Source organism: Corythoichthys intestinalis, chromosome 2, assembly GCF_030265065.1.
Source record: "Corythoichthys intestinalis isolate RoL2023-P3 chromosome 2, ASM3026506v1, whole genome shotgun sequence".
NCBI classification, from domain to species: domain Eukaryota; kingdom Metazoa; phylum Chordata; class Actinopteri; order Syngnathiformes; family Syngnathidae; genus Corythoichthys; species Corythoichthys intestinalis.
Genome location: NC_080396.1, coordinates 39585374 through 39603555, shown reverse-complemented (window position 1 = coordinate 39603555; position 18182 = coordinate 39585374). Strand labels below are relative to the sequence as shown.

Below are 18182 nucleotides of genomic sequence, written 5' to 3'. Positions count from 1 at the left end.
GCTTAACTCAGACTTACATAAGCATATTAATGTTTTGCACACATATGCACTTTCTTTCCCTCTTTTTTGAAACTGCTAACACTGTTGTCCCATTTGTGTCTTTTCAGATTTTGCTGTGTCCAGGGTAAGTAAGGAATTTTGCTTTGTAAGTTGCATGTGCATTATAAACACAGACACCACAAGTATGACCGTGTAAGTATGCATGATAAACAAGAAACATTACATTATTTCAAATATGGAAACCACAACCTTCATTAAGATTTTTAATTAATTTTGTAAATGGGTTGTTTAAGGGGGGTGTATTTATGTTCAATAAAGTTCACGAAGGTATTTCTTTTTCATACGACTTGCAGTAAAGCCGTATGAAAATATGAATGCTGAATTCACATAGATCAAATTCCCCCCTTCATTGTCACCCAAAAATACAGACGTGCTGAAGAAGATGCAAACAAAACAATATCCACACAACACATCAACACAAAAGAAGATGCTAACAAAACAATATCCACACAACACATCAACACAAAGATTTATTTGATTAAAACTGGTAAAATCCATTCGTGCAATGCAATGTACAGTATATCAAAGTTTATTCAGATTAATCTCATTTTCAGCCTAATTAGAGCGTATTCTCTTGAGAACAGGTGTTGCTGTGATATTGCGATTTGTCATTTTCCTTTCTGCACATAACACCAAAGATTGTGTGTGGGTGTAGGGGAGTCTTATTGAAAGAGGTTTAATTCAGGTATTTTCCCTGGCTCCAAAATAACGAATCGTCTGAATGCCAAAGAGTTTCATTTCATGGAAAATTAAGCAGATAAAAGGACTGCAGCAAGTTGTAAATTTGTCTTTGGTAGCTATTCACAGGAAAGCTCAGTAGGCGGTCCTAAGAGGAGCCAATGCTGGGATAGGGGAAATAAAAATGTTGCCAAATTGACCGTCTGCTATAGCTTTTTAAAACAAGCCGATGCACAAACAAGCACAAGTAAGATTTGTACACCTGGCAGTCACGGAAGGAAACTGTGGACAAAATGGAATGGCTTAGAAACAACGCAGAGGGACATGCAAGACCGTGATGGACTCTTGCAACAAATGGAGCAACCTTGGCTTGTCGAATCTATTGAGGATGTAGATGTCTACATGATTTGAATTCTGATTGTTTTTTCTGATGGCCGGCGCTGGCAGATTCCTGATCTATCGTGATCTTTGTAGGGTGTCAGCGGCACGCTTAGAATTGGGTAAGCTGCTTGTCATGGTGGAGGACCTGTATTGGGCCGTGAAGACTCTTGCTGAGGAGCTCAGCTGCAGGCTGGATGCAACAAATGAGATCTTCGGCGGGAGAGATCACAACTAGGAAGGAGCAGGGTGCCTGGCCTCGGATTGGCGAGTCAAAGAGGCACATGAATTTGGACTTAATTGGAACATCTAGGACTAGTTGGATTCGGGCAGACGGAAATTCCCCCCACTCTTAAAACCCAGTCAAATTCAATAAAAGGCCTTGTTGATAACTACTATCTCTTGCAGAGAGCACAGAGTGTTAGAACCTCACCTTCAGTCTCTGTTCTGAATGTGGGTGTATATGCGTGCATGCTAACAGAATTCTCAGTCTTCATCCTTAGGAGAAGGGTTGAAGAGTTTTTTTTCCCTCCTTACTCTCCTGGTTCCACTTTTTTTATTTATTGAACCGGGGCAGCTTCATGGCAGCCTGACAAGCATCCTGCTCTGTCTACCCATGTTTGCGTCTGTTGAAAATGTACTCTTTGTTGGGTTGCACCTGTGATTATATCTCTGATTACTTAAGATATTTAAAATGACAATAAAGACTATTGTGATGACCGTATTTTTCGGACTACAAGTCGCACCTGAGTATAAGTCACACCAGCCATAAAATGCCCAACGAAGAGAAAAAAAACATATAAGTTGCACCGGAGTATAAGTTGCATTTTGGGGGGAAATTTACTTGATAAAATCCAACACATAGAACAGATATGTTATCTTGAAAGGCAATTCAATATAAAGATACAATAAAGAACAACAAGATGAATAAGTGTACAGTGTACAGTGCATGAACAACGAAATGCGAATATACTGTCCTCACCAGGACCCTACGGCTCGGTCCTGGCTATACAGCGAGCTAAACTCCCAAATGATGATGCTGGATGTCCGTATAATTTTCTGACCACACAGGTTCGCGTTAACGTAAATAAATGATAATTAGGTGCTACTACAGCAATTACACAAACGGTTAGCATGCGTTCGCTAGCATTAGCACATTGTTCAAACAACCACACAACTGGCTCTAAATGTCCGATCGCGGGTGGAAAACACACAACAACAACAGAAAAGATGATACACACAGGCGTTGCCTCTGTAGAGATATTTTACAAGCATAAACAATGAATGTAGGTTCGCAGCCGTGTTTGTCTCTCGCTAACTCGCCCACTAGCTGTCCGTCTTCTTCTGCCATGTGAGCGCTCTTCTTCATGTAATTAAGGGCAAGTGCGCCCCCACATGGGCGTGAAAGCGCCACAAACTAAAAGCATGCATTTCAATTAGGGCTGTCAAACGATTAGAATTTTTAATCGAGTTAATTACAGCTTAAAAATTAATTAATCGTAATTAATCGCAATTAATCGCAATTCAAACCATCTATAAAATATGCCATATTTTTCTGTAAATTATATATATTCTGTAAAATAAATTTTTGGAATGGAAAGATAAGACACAAGATGGATATATACAGTACATTCAACATACGGTACATAAGGACTGTAGAGGGCATTTCACTCTACTGTCATTTAAATCTGTCTATGCTGTCCTCACTCCGAAGCGTCTACTTTCCAAAGCAAGACAGCTAGTGAACGACGCCTTAATAATCAGACTTCTTCCTTTTTCATCTGATTTATTAATAAAATAGCCTCAAACCATTGTCCTCTTTAGACCGTCATAAAACTACAAAAAAAAAAGTACACAAGCATTGCATTAGCAACAACGTTAGCTTAGCACGCTATACAGGTTCACTAAACATAAACAAAAAGCATCTCATACAAAAAATAGAACATTTCGCTTACTAACATAATACATACATTCTTTACAACAACCATACTTACGGACAAATCTTGTCCAAGGATCATATAAGCACAACATTACAACGTAGGCTTCAGCCCGAGACGTCGCGCAGCCATATGAACTGGCAAGAAAAAAATAAACCATGTCGCAAAGCGACCACAAGAGTTCGCTGTTGTGCTGCAGCACAAAAAGCCTTGCTGTAAAACTTACCAAAAGGCAGAATAGTGTCTGATCGGGACATGTCCGTTAATTGCGTCAAATATTTTAACGTGATTAATTTAAAAAATTAATTACAGCGCGTTAACGCGATAATTTTGACAGCCCTAATTTCAATATAAAAAAAGTCAAAAATACAATTGAACACACATTGCCAAAGGCAGAACGCGAACGTGGCCATAGCTATTAAGAGTTATTCAGATAACTATAGCATAAAGAACATGCTAACAAGTTTACCAAACCATCAGAGTCACTCCAAAACACCAAAAAAACATGTGAAATGATATCATAATGGGTTAACAATTTCACACATAAGTCGCTCCTGAATATAAGTCGCACCCCCAGCTAAACTATGAAAAAAACTGTGACTTATAGTCCGAAAAATACGGTATATGATTATTGTAGATGCCTGGCAAGATCTTTAAATTGCCAAAACATTTGCCAGACCTAGAGTAAATGACAAATCTAACCGGCTGTCAAAAAATAAAATTGCTATTTATTTAATAACATACAGTGTAATTGATTAAAACTAAACAAACCCACTAGTATTATTTCATTCGTTGACCCGATGAGGAACAATAAGAGATCAGGAATCGCCCAATTCAATTTTAATTCTTATCTGATCAGCTTAGCCTTTAAGTGAATAACAGTAAAATATTAACTGTAATTTCTCTGACATCCCAAATTGAAATACAGAACTGTATCATGAAAACTGATAACTTTTTTTTTTTTCTTTAGATTGAGGTTCGGGATAGAAGAGAGCCAAGGTATGGAGTACAACGTCTTCACTGAGGACGACTATAGCACTGGACATCTTCTCATCTTCTTCTATGATTCCTCTCTATTCTTCCTCTTCTCTATTTCTCTTCTTTCTGATGATCAGGATTTCACCCAATGTCAATACAGACACAAAGTGTACAGGATTATGTAAAATAAAGCAAAAAAAAACAACAACAACAAATTAATTGGGAAAAACTATATTTTGGAAAATGAAAAAAAAAACACATCTGTACAGTGGATTGAACACTTGTCTTTCACAACAAATACATCTATGATGTGGGAAAAATATATTTACCTTGATTTATGTGACAAACTTATGATAAAAAAAAAAAAAAACATCTTGTCTGTCAATAATTTGTTTGGACCTTAATTTTGCAACTTTATCACTGTGTGTTTTTGTATTTTCATATTCATAAGTGACGAATGAGAGTCCTTATACAGTACAGCAGTTGAGTTCAAAATATCAATACAGCCGCATATGATCAAACATAAATTGCAGGTGACTTCTCAATGATATTTCCAGGATTACCCCATAACAGCTTTACATTACACCTCTGGGAGAGTCTGTGCTAAACATACCATCCAGAACTATGTAAATATCTGAGTTGCTTATATATGTATGAGTAGGGTGGGACTTCCACTGGTTAATTATGATGAATTAATTACAAGGGGTTTAATGAGTTAAATAAATTACCACATTTTAATCGCAGTTTACATTCCAAACACGGAGCCTTTGTCAGTGCACAATTTTCTGGTACACCGACTAAATTGACACCACTTACAGCTAATGAAATAGAAAAATCTGATATCAATTCGTTTCATCAAAAAAAAAAAATATATATATATATATATATATACAGTGGGGAGAACAAGTATTTGATACAAAGTCAATGGGAAAACTAATTGGCAGTGTATCAAATACTTGTTCTCCCCACTGTATATATATATATATATATATATATATATATATATATATATATATACACACATATATATATATATATATACCACACACACATATATATACATATGTACATATAAAAATACATACATATATATTACATACACTTGTGAAGAACATAATGTCATGGCTCTCTTGAGTTTCCAGTTATTTCTACAACTCAGATTTTTCTCTGATAGAGTGATTGGAACAGATACTTCTTTTTCACAAAAAAACATTCATGAAGTTTGGTTCTTTTATGACTTTATTATGGGTGAACAGAAAAAAAGTGATCAAATCTGCTGGGTCAAAAATATACATACAGCAGCGCTAATATTTGGTAACATGTCCCTTGGCCATTTTCACTTCAATTAGGCACTTTTGGTAGCCATCCACAAGCTTCTGGCAAGCTTCTGGTTGAATCTTTGACCACTCCTCTTGACAGAATTGGTGCAGTTCAGTTAAATTTGATGGCTTTCTGACACGTACTTGTTTCTTCAGCATTGTCCACAAGTTCTCAATGGGGTTTAAGTCAGGACTTTGGGAAGGCCATTCGAAAACCTTAATTCTAGCCTTATTTAGCCATTCCATTACCACTCCCAACTGCGCCCAAGACCCAATCTTCGGGCTGATGACGTAAGGTTATCTTGAAGAATTTGAAGGTAATCCTTCTGCTTCATTATCCTATTTACTCTCTGTAAAGCACCAGTTCCATTGGCAGCAAAACACCCCCACAGCATAATACTACCACCACTGTGCTTGAGGGTAGGCATGGTGTACTTGGGGTTAAAGGCCTCACCTTTTCTCCTCCAAACATATTGCTGGGCATTGTGGCCAAACGGCTCGATTTTTGTTTCGTCTGACCACAGAACTTTCCTCCAGAAGGTCTTATCTTTGTCCATGTGATCAGCAGCAAACGAGCCTTAAGCTGCCACTTTTGGAGCAAGGGCTTCCTTCTTGCACGGCAGCCTCTCAGTCCATGGTGATGCAAAACACGCTTGACTGTGGACACTGACACCTGTGTTCCAGCAGCTTCTAATTCTTGGCAGATCTGCTTTTTGGTGATTCTCAGTTGAATCTTCACCCTCTGACCAATTTTCTCTCAGCAGCAGGTGATAGCTTGCGTTTTCTTCCTGATCGTGGCAGTGACAAAACAGTGCCATGCACTTTATACTTACAAACAATTGTTTGCACTGTTGCTCTTGGGACCTGCAGCTGCTTTGAAATGGCTCCAAGTGACTTTCCTGATTTGTTCAAGTCAATGATTGTTCAAGTCAATAATCACTCACAAGAAAGGGCTAATTCGTGTTGCTGTATGTATATTTTTGACCCAGCAGATTCGATCACTTTTTCTGTTAACCCATAATAAAGTCATAAAAGAACCAAACTTCATGAATGTTTTTTGTGACAAAGAAGTATCTGTTCCAATCACTCTATCGGAGAAAAATCAAAGTTGTAGAAATCTAGACAGAGGTGAAATCATGAGATCTAGTTTCATCTCCAAAACATGTCTAGATTTACACCTTGTCCATCAGTAGAAGAAACTATTCAGCATGTGATGATGCATGTAAAATTGGCTAGGGTAGCTCACATCACACGTCTTTGGTGCTCGCAAATCTGTCTGCCTGTGCCTCGATTGCAGGCTCATCCAAAATCGCCTTAGACCAGCAGTCTACCTTGCGCTCGAATTTAGACCACCTCTTCAGCAGCGTAAAGGGAGGATGAATCACACCCATCAAATTGTTATTTGCACCATGCATCATGAGACACCTTCACCATGCCATTATGCCTGAATTTCCCAGGATAGTTGGCGAAATTCCAAAGCAAGTGGGGCGAATTTTTCGCAGGTATGAATCATCAGGTTATGCTGTGTTTTATGCTGAAGTGCACTTGCGTTGCCTACAAAAATATAGTCAAGTTCGCACGATCCTTCAGAGCATCTGGAAGGTCACTTATGAGACAGTTTTTGTTTTGTTTTGTTCTTAAGTTCATTTCTTAAGACAGACATTACATCAATAGCAGCGTATAATGGGGGTTTATGAATACAAAATCCAACAATATGTTCATTTTACGTCTCCAAGTCAGTAGGCTAAAGGTGCTCAATGACCATACAACTTTGCCTGGAGAAGTCCCATCACTGATTAATATCAAAAGATGCTAGAGTCAGCAAACCATAAATGTAATGCAGTTTTTAGAACGGCAGAACCATATTATAGATAATAGGGTCGCAGTGAACAGGTATCACAACTAAGGCTTTATAAATGCTTTGTGAAATGGTTATTGATTGTTATAATCATTAGCTAAAAGTGAAGACAACTTGAGACTGCAATTTTCTTCTTTGCTAATTATTAAGGATATTCCTGGAAATAATATATACCAGTTAACTTGTGATTTACAATCTCACCTTAATAGCAAATTCCTCCGTAAAAGTAAAGGTTTACTGCAGCAACATTTACAGACAATGTATTACCCTTAAGATGATGGCTATGATGATGATGGTAACTGATTCATTTCATATTTTAAAATGCAACCAAAATAGGAAAAGATTCTTAATTCACAGTCACCAGATATACACATAGTATTCGCAAATTTTGGTTTACCTCTTGAAGACTTTATTAGGTTTTACGAACTGAAATTTTTTACGAATTCTGTGATCATTTGTCTCTCCCTATATCACCTCACTGTATATAATCTTATGGATCAGTGAGCCAGTTGTCTAATAGTCGGATTTTGTATGAAAGTCATATGCCATGATAAGTGGAAAATGTTTACAAAGCATTTTTTTTTTATTGGAAACATATAGCTTCCTGCCGCCTATAATTGCTTAAAACCTTTTGCAATATTTTGCTAGCTATGTAGCAAAATACATCAATTCACTCATGATAAATTTGTTGTAGCAGGATTCTTGTTATTCTATTTTGTGTTGTTTTCACTGGTGGGATTTGTGCATGCCACATAAGGTGATAATCCCCCACCCCCACCACTGATTCCGAATGAGCAAATAGTTTTTTCCCCCCAAGAAATATGGCTTATATTGTATATGGTGAATTATCCTGTTGTTTTTGCTTATCTATACTTTTGAAATTTGAGCATGACACGAACAAATGTACCGTCACAAAACACCATAAGAGTAGCAAGATAGAATCTGAATCTGAGTTTTTGTAATTTTGGTATTGTAAATCATGCATAATGCATGGGGGAAATCCTGGATTTGTACTTTCATCCGGATTTAAAGTAGAATTGAATTTCTGCCGTTAAGCTCATAACTATAAGAAAGAAAGAAACTGCAATGAATTAATACAGTGATTTCTTTTCATTAGGCATTCCTCAACGAATGGTAGTATTACAGCTTTATGTTGCACCAACAAACCAGCAACAGAAGTGTGTGAATACCACAAGACAATTCAAAAACAACTTGGCTGATCGTATCGTGAACTTTGGCTTGGTTGCAACAACAAAGGTGATTGTAAGCCCATGTCAAATACGGTGGTCCCTCAAAAGTAATGATCAAACACAATCGCTGAGCTGGAATCTGTTGGACAAATGTGTCTAAAAGTAAAATAAATAAATGAATAAATAAATATATATACACAATGTACAATGTATACAGTGGGGCAAATAAGTATTTAGTCAACCACCAATTGTGCAAGTTCTCCTACTTGAAAAGATTAGAGAGGCCTGTAATTGTCAACATAGGCAAACCTCAACCATGAGAGACAGAATGTGGGAAAAAAAAGAATCACATTGTTTGATTTTTAAAGAATTTATTTCCAAATTAGAGTGGAAAATTAGTTTTTGTTCACCTACAAACATGCAAGATTTCTGGATGTCAAACTTGGCCTAACTTCTTCTAACGAGGTCTAACGCGGTCTAACGAGGCTCCACTCGTTACCTGTATTAATGGCACCTGTTTTAACTCATTATCGGTATAAAAGACACCTGTCCACAACCTCAGTCAGTCACACTCCAAACTCCACTATGGCCAAGACCAAAGAGCTGTCAAAGGACACCAGAGACAAAATTGTAGACCTGCACCAGGCTGGGAAGACTGAATCTGCAATAGGTAAAACGCTTGGTGTAAAGAAATCAACTGTGGGAGCAATTATTAGAAAATCTCACCCCGTGGCGTCAAAATGATAACAAGAGTGAACGGTGAGCAAAAATCCCAGAACCACACGGGGGGACCTAGTGAATGACCTACAGAGAGCTGGGACCACAGTAACAAAGGCTACTATCAGTAACTTGATGATAATGCGCCGCCAGGGACTCAAATCCTGCACTGGCAGACGTGTCCCCCTGCTGAAGCCAGTACACGTCCAGGCCCGTCTGCGGTTCGCTAGAGAGCATTGGGATGATCCAGAAGAGGACTGGGAGAATGTGTTATGGTCACAGGAAACACAGGTTCTCGTGTTTGGAGGAGAAAGAATACTGAATTGCATCCGAAGAACACCATACCCACTGTGAAGCATGGGGGTGGAAACATCATGCTTTAGGGCTGTTATTCTGCAAAGGGACCAGGACGACTGATCTGTGTAAAGGAAAGAATGAATGGGGCCATGTATCGAGGGATTTTGAGTGAAAATCTCCTTCCATCAGCAAGGGCATTGAAGATGAGACGTGGCTGGGTCTCTCAGCATGACAATGATCCCAAACACACAGCCAGGGCAACAAAGGAGTGGCTTCATAAGAAGCATTTCAAGGTCCTGGAGTGGCCTAGCCAGTCTACAGATCTCAACCCCATAGAAAATCTGTGGAGGGAGTTGAAAGTCCGTGTTGCCCAATAAAAGCCCCAAAACATCACTGCTCTAGAGTAGATCTGCATGGAGGAATGGGCCAAAATACCAGCAACAGTGTGTGAAAAACTTGGGAAGAGTTACAGAAAACGTTTGGCCTCCGTTATTGCCAACAAAGGGTACATAACAAAGTATTGAGATGAACTTTTGGTATTGACCAAATACTTATTTTCCACCATGATTTGCAAATAAATTCTTTAAAAATCAAACAATCGGATTTTCTGTTTTTTTTTCTCCACATTCTGTCTCTCATGGTTGAGGTTTACCCATGTGGACAATTACAAGCCTCTCTAATATTTTCAAGTGGGAGAACTTGCACAATTAGTGGTTGACTAAATACTTATTTGCCCCACTTTGTATAATATGTATATTGACAATTAATATACAAGTATTTTGGTAACAGTAAATCAAAAAGGATGAATGAAATAAAAAAAATGACAGACGTTTGCATTAATCGTGCACATTTACTTTGCTGAGTATGATTTTGAAATACAGTCATGAAAGGTTTAACAGCCCCCTGGAAGTGATTGTATTCGAGTTCTGAATGCCCGCTCAGATTTAAAGGGGCATCATTTGTCCCGAACCTGATTTTGGACATGATGTAAACTGCATAGCATACCGCTTACTTGACAAGTAAACAATTCTAGTAAAATATTTTCTAGCATCTGACACCTGCTGGTTTGTCAAACAAAGCACGTTTATGATGAACCAGCAGTACATGTTTACTGTAAATGAATCAAGACACCAAGTTTAAATATTAGTCTCACCCAAGCCTACTCTGCAGGAAAACCCTGTGTGCATCCTTTGACCTTGCTTTTAACAGTTCAGGTACAGTCATGAGCAGATAGCTAGATGTACTCCTAGATGTGTGGTTATTTTTGGATGCTAGCTAACTCTCAGGAAGCTGTACACACAGCACTGTATTAATGGCTTGCAATGGGAATAAGCGTGTCTTGCAGACGCTTTGATATGGCTGCATCTCTTGTTCGTTCTCTTTGACACGGGATTGAGTACTCCAGAATTTTAAGCTGGGTCAAGCAGGCAATATGAAAATAGCCCTTATGCTGAACCTAATGATGCTGTCACACTCACAATTTTCGCCTCATCAACCCTAGCAGTGCCAAGCCTTGATTTGTCACCACCAATGGACTGTGCGCTAATCATTGTGTAAAGGTTGACATTGTAGAAAATGTGGGGTTACTCTCTTAACAATTTTCAGTAAAATAGTCCACATGCTGACACCTAAAGCTTGGACTTTTGACATCTCCACACTTTGCATAAAAATGGTAGGAATGTGTCTTGATATGGAAAATATCAGGGTCTGCCTACCCTCTCCTCATCTGGGAATTCTTTCAAGGGTCCAGGACGCCTTTAACAACAACAAAAAAAACATCTTCTAAGTGAGTGAAAGAAAACTTGAAAGAGGCCTATGTAGTCCTATTTGGACCTCCAAGCGTCATTGGCCGCACTTTGGCCCGTCCAGGCTCCATATTTTTCCAATTCCAAGGAGTTGACGCTGAACTGAAACAAACTTTAATAAGGAATTGATGCTATCTTAACCCTGATGAGCACATCTTTCTACTACTCCAGGTGCCTCTAAGAACTTTTGATCCAGATGTGGTGGAGAACCAGCAAAAGAAGTAGTGACACTGTAGTTTTTTTGTTTTTTTTTTTCTACTAAAAGACTACAACACTCTAACTGAGCGCTTAAGCGATGCGAAATGGGTCTGATTGCAAATTTGAGGTTCATTCAGTTTCAATTCGAGCAACAGAACTGAATAACCAACCTAATTATTCATTTTGAATAATTTGAAAATATTTCTCAAATTAAAAAAAAACTAAACAAAACAAAAAAACAGACGATTTGGGTGGGTTGGGGGGTTTATTTTCTCAAATTTATCAAAACTTTGTGGGCCGTGTAAATGTCTTCAATTTTTTTTGTCATACAATACCATGTATAAAGACATCTTGTTGAGTGAAGAGACAGGGGGGATGATGACTAGAGTCTGGTGATTTATGTTCTGATTCTTGTTGACTTTTCTGTTATATCTAAAAATGTTGCCAAAATATCATGTGCTACATGAAGAAAAGAAATAATTTATCTTGTTTTTCTGTGTGTGTGTGTGCGTGTGTGTGCGTTTGTGTGTATGTCACAAAATAATTCTGAGGATATTTGTCAGAAACCTTTTATTAATTATTATCATTATTATTATTATTAATGTGCTGCTCTATTCTTAACATAAATGTTAAGGTTTACTTTCAGTATATTTTCTTATACATTGGTGTCGTTTTGTCGTGAGTTAATTTTCTCAATTAATTTCATCTCACTAATGTATGATTGATTTTTGAAATTTTAAGACGCCTTTTTTTTAAGAAATAGATTTAAAAAAGAGGAAAAGAAAAAAAAATAATTAATGGATTTACATTGTGTACAATAATTTGAGTTCGATTTTCATGGTTTGTGTTGCCATGATGCTGAGTTTGATTTGAAGTTATATTGTCTAATTAATTCCTTTATAAGAACTAAACTCACTATGACAATTTCTGTTACTCAAAGATATTTGAGAGGGTCGAATAAAAATATTTTACATTGAAAACAACAGCTTGCTTTGTGTTATGGTGCATTCTTGTCCCATTTTGGTCAACCACAGAAGAAAAATGGATGGTGAAAAACATTATTTCATCCATTCATTAATTCTGCAAACATCTTCACTTCATGAGGGTCGCAGGGGTGCTGAAGCCTATCCAAGCTAACCATGGGCAAAAGGCAGGTTACACCCTGAATCGGTTGCCAGCCTATCAAAGGGCACAAGAGGACAACCATTCATGCACACACTCACATCAAGCAATCAATCAGCCTACTAGTACACATTGAATCAGACAAGGGAGGAACCCGGAAAAAAACCCACACAGGAATGTGGAGAACATGAAATGGTTATCCAACAGCCTTGAAGACATTTAATTTTTGCATCATTAATGCAAATGGACAGCTCATATAACAAATCCCAAGCATCTTAGTTTGAAGACATCTAATGGTCAGTAATCATAACTGCTGAGCTAAGCAATGACTAGCCCTTGCACTAAGGCCAAAGGCTTCAATAATCCCTTTGACGCCAACGTGCATATTGGCCCGAAAGCCATAATGAAAAACCGATGACGTTATAATCAGTGTTGTTAATAACGGCGTTACAATATAACGGCGTTACTAACGGCGTTATTTTTTTCAGTAGTGGGTAATCTAATTAATTACTTTTCTCATCTTGGCAACGCCGTTACCGTTACTGAGGACGGAAAGGCATGCGTTACTATGCGTTACTATATTGGTCGAAAAGTCTGAGGGAGACGGACTCACCGAGACGACAGAGCACGAGTATGGAGGAGACAAGAAAGTTGTGACGCCGAGCAAACGCGATGCTAGGTAGCTCCAATAATACATGTTGTAGCTGATAGCTAGTACAAACTACGCGAGCATGTTATGGTAGATATGGTAGACATGATAGATATCACACGTACAGTACATAGATATAACTAGATGCAAAATGACAGACATGGCACTAAATGAGTTAGTAGACAGCCGCCATCTTAAAGCAGTACTTTTTAGGACGGCTCTGTTGTAGAGAACCTTCCTAGCGAACCTAAGTAACTTTTTATCTAAAATACTTCTAAATCGGCAAAATCTTGACTTGAATCTATCTTTAAATAATGAAACAGTTTGAAAACTTTCATATGTCGAAAGTAGAGAGAAGGGAACTAATGCAATAATGGGAGCAATTTTAACAACTTTTAACAGCTGATTCAGGGTAAAGGGTAAATTAGGGTAAAGAATTGGGCTCGGGCCAATTGTACCAAAAACCTTCACAAAAAACTTCACATAGTGTGGCCAATGTTTTTTTTTTTTTTTTTTTTTTTTTTTTTTTTGAGGAAAAAAAAAAAAAAAGTAATTATCACCAATTACTTTGCCAAGTAACTAATTACTCTTACATTCAGGTAATTGAGTTACTAACGCAATTACTTTTTGGGAGAAGTAATTTGTAACTATAATTAATTACTTTTTTTCAGTAAGATGAACAACACTGGTTATAATAGCATGTCATTTTAAAATGCTTTTATTATAATATCAGCCAACTCTACTCAACTCTACTTTTGTAACCAAGATCAACTTTGAGAAAAGCTTGCAAGATTTCTGTGTAAAGGTTTTTAAAAAGCTTGCAAGATTTCTTTCTAAAGGTTTTAAACTGATTGACTGGTGTCACAAATTGCTGTGCTGATGAAAATGACACATGATTTATGAAAATAAAATCCATCGCTTTTCACACTCAATCATAATGCAACAATCTAGAGCAGGGATGGGCAAACTATTCCACAAAGGGCTTCAGTGGGTGCGGGTTTTTTTTTTAACCTATTAGGAGACACCTTTTCGCCAATCTGGTGTTTTACAAGTGCAATCAGTTGATTGCAGTCAGGTGCTTCTTGTTTCTGATGAATCAAGTTAGAAACATTAGTTAAGCTGTCTGTGCTGGATCGGATAGAACAAAGACCAGGACCCACTGTGACCCTTGAGGACTGGTTTGCCCACCCTGATCTAGAGCATACCCCTGAGAAGATAGACTACTGTTTATCTGTCACCTTCATAAGGACAAGAGCAAATGTAAAAAGGTGGATTAAAACCAAGGTAGCCAAAATACTTAGGATTTAAGAATGTACAATGGTATGAAAAATTTTCTGAACTGAATTTCTCACATTTTTGCATAAAAGCCCCATCAAATGGGATCTGATGTTTGTCAAAATCACACAGATGAAAAAAGTGTCTGGTTTAACTAAAACCACCCATTTATAGGTTTTCATATTTTAATAAGGATAGTAAACAAACAATGACAGAAGGGGGAAAAACAAATAAGTGAACCATCACATTTAATATTTTGTGCCCCCCCCCTCCCCCTCCTTTGGCTGCACATAAGTCTGACACATCGATCAGGACTAATCTTGGCCCATTCTTTTCTACAAAACCTCTGTAGTTCGGTCAGTTTCCTGGGATGTCTGGTATGAATCGCTGTCTTTAGGTCATGCCACAGCATCTCAATGGGGTTCGAGTCTGGACTTTGACTTGGCCACTCCAGAATTTGTATTTTGTTCTTCTGAAACCATTCTGAAGTTGATTTACTTCTGTGTTTTGGATCATTGTCTTGTTGCAGCATGCATCTTCTTTTTAGCTTCAATTGTTTGACAGGCGGTCTCAGGTTTTCCTGCAAAACCTCATAGTAAACTTTTGAATTCATTCTTCCATTAATGTTTACAAGTTGTCCAGGCCCTGAGGCAGCAAAACAGCCCCAAATCATGATGCGCCCTCCACCATGCTTCGCGGTGGGGATGAGGTGTTGATGTTGATGAGCTGTTCCATTTTTCCTCCACACATGAAGTTGTGTGTTACTCCCAAACAATTCAACTTTGGTTTCATCAGTCCACAAAATATTTTAACAAAACTTCTGTGGAGTGTCGAAGTGCCTTTTTGCAAACATTAAACGAGCAATAATGTTTTTTTTTAGACAGCAGTGGCTTTCTCCGTGGAGTTCTCCATTGAACACCATTCTTGGCCAATGTTTTACATAATAATTGATGTGTGCACAGAGATATTGGACTGTGCCAGTGATTTCTGTAAGTCTTTAGCAAACACTCTAGGGTTGTTTTTACCTCTTTGAGTATACTGCGCTGAAATCTTGGCGACATCTTTGGTGGACGGCCACTCCTTGGGAGAGAAGCAACAGTGCCAAATTCGCTCCATTTGTAGACAACTTCTCTGACTGTCGATTGATGAACATCCAGACTTTTAAAGATGGTCTTGTATCCTTTCCCAGCTTTATAAATTTCATTAATCATTGATCGCGGGTCTTCAGACAGCTCTTTCGGCCGAGCCATGATGCACATAAGACAATGCTTCTCATCAAGACAATTCTTACCAGGTGTGTGTTTTATAGTGGGCAGGGCAACTTTAAACCAGTCATCAGTGATTGGGCACACACCTGACTTTAACTGTCCGGTAAAAATTGCTTGCAATTGCTCTTTAACTCTCCTTAGGCAGAGGGTTCACTTACTTATTTTTCCCCCTTCTGTCATTGTTTGCCTGCTATGCTCATTAAAATATGAAAACCTATAAATGTTTGGGTGGTTTTAGTGAAAGCAGACACTGTTTTTACATCTGTGTGATTTTACAAATATCAGATCACATTTGATGGTAATTTTCTGCAGAAATGTGAGAAATTGCAAAAGGATCAGATACTTTTTCGTACAACTGTTTTTGCTGCGTGTGGCATTGTGCGGATTCACACAATATTAGATGAGCATAATTCAGCGTGCGACCTGCTGAAATGAAAAAAAAAAATCCATGTTTCTATTGTCTTGTGGGGAGTTCAGTGCGCTTTGCACTTCAAACGTCATCATAATCACTTTAAACATTTCCTCAGAACAAGTACCTAGTTCTGACCTCCACCTCTAATCATAATGGTATCAAAAGCCGTTCTCATGTTAGCACACTCTCAAGAGAAAGTAGAGGCAGGGTGAGCATTGTTTTATATGCATTACACACTTGAAACAGACAATTTTTGAAAAAGTGTAAAGAGAAAAGCTTGGAAACCCGTGTGCCACCATAGAAAAAAATATATATTTTTGTCCAACCTGACCCTAGGGGGGCTCTGTAGTGAAGTGTACAAAAATTGTTAAAATGTTAAGAGAGCCTAAGAACCTGAAAATTGTTCAAAATTGTGGAAAGCAATGATATTCCTATATTAAGACCCTTTAACGATGATGTAGTACAAGCAGTTAACATAACAATTGTACTCATAATGAGTAGAATTGCACATGAAGAAATGAATTGACAATAATGAAGTCAAAAGGCCTATTGGGTTATACAATTTGGAATTCTATCCATCCATTCTCTGTTGTGCTTTTCCTCACCTGTGTGTGCTGTGCTGTGCTGAAGCTTATTCCACTAGACTGTGTGTGAAAGTCGGGGCTTTTCATAAATAAATATTGTATAAATATTAACTGTAAATTGAACATTTGTGCTTTTTTGTTTTTAATAAATTGATATTATTAGAATAGTGTACCTTGACACCACATTAGCTTCATTTAATCAAATTGCGTACTTTAAAATTAGAGGAAAAGAAATTTGTATCTGAATAATTCAGTTGTTTTTTTTTTGTTTTTTTTTTTCCAATTTTGCCCACTATTAGCTGCTCCCGTTTACCAAAGGTAACATTAGTGATGCATGAGTACACAGCCTCAAGTGTAAACACAACTCTCAGAGAGATTTTGGAGGAATCCATGAATTCATTGTCAGGAAATGGGTGTTGGATGGTGGGGTGTCTGTGTGTGTCATTCTCAGGCGTGATGCGAGACTATAAATGTTAGCTAGTGTCTACTGGGGCGTCACAAGGAATTTACTGGAGTTGGCTCAACAGTCAAATTAGATTAAAGTGGTTGGACCTGGAAATAAAATCAGACTCACTTTTCCATGCTGAAAAATGAACAACTTCAGCACCATCTTCTTGTGAAATTTTTTGTCATGTTGTTTTTCCCCCCCCCCCATCAGAATGTTTACATTCAATGAGTAATTTCCCTGAAAGCTCTTTAATATTTATGCACGCTTCATTTTTGTCTCTCTTCCTTCTTATGTGCAAATGATGCAAAGAAGCAACCATATACCACATAAAATGGAGGAATGTTTTTTTGTGTGTGTGTGCTTGAACCCCTTTCTGCCTATTGTCAGAACAAAAAAATAAGGAATGAAAGAGTTGAGGTTAATACCATTTGAAAAATTAGAATATCTTCAATCATGCATGAGCAACAAAGGTGTTACTTCATTTGAAAATATAAACAATAGTTTTGTGTGAAATTTTATCATATCATGACATTTGTATACTGTACACATTATATAGTCATAATATTCATGACAAAAAAAACCTGTTGAAAAAAATTGAAGAAGTGGCCCAGTTTCAACATGCCGATGAAAACAAAATGACAGTGTATCACAAAAGTGAGTAAACCCCTCGCATTTCTGCAGATTTTTAAGTATATCTTTTCATGGGACAACACTGACAAAATGACATTTTGACACAATGAACAGTAGTCTCTGTGCAGGTTATATAATAGAGTTAATTTATCTTCCCCTAAAAATAACTCAAAATATAGCCATTAATATCCAAACCACTAGCAACAAAAGTGAGTACACCCCTTAGAAACTAAGTATATGCTGTTGGAGGCAGTCTGGTGAGACGGCTAGACTAGATTGCAGAATAAAGACAGGAGGCAAGCGATCATTACTGCGCAGTTTTAATTTCAGAAATTTCTGGGTGCATTCAATGACAGAACAAAGCTGTGTAGAGAAATGT

At 37.7% G+C, this 18182-nt stretch overlaps 1 protein-coding gene across 1 annotated transcript in view; it reads left to right on the top strand.

Annotated features, from left to right (window-relative positions):
- LOC130907853 (LHFPL tetraspan subfamily member 4 protein-like) overlaps positions 1 to 4925 on the top strand; it is a 68266-nt gene extending 63341 nt beyond the window's left edge. The window contains exons 3-4 of the mRNA XM_057823343.1: positions 108 to 124; positions 4024 to 4925. Coding sequence (XP_057679326.1) covers positions 108 to 124; positions 4024 to 4077 — 71 coding nt within the window. The 3' untranslated portion in view covers positions 4078 to 4925. The remainder of the gene's footprint in view (positions 1 to 107; positions 125 to 4023) is intronic.
- Positions 4926 to 18182: the final 13257 nt, after the last annotated feature.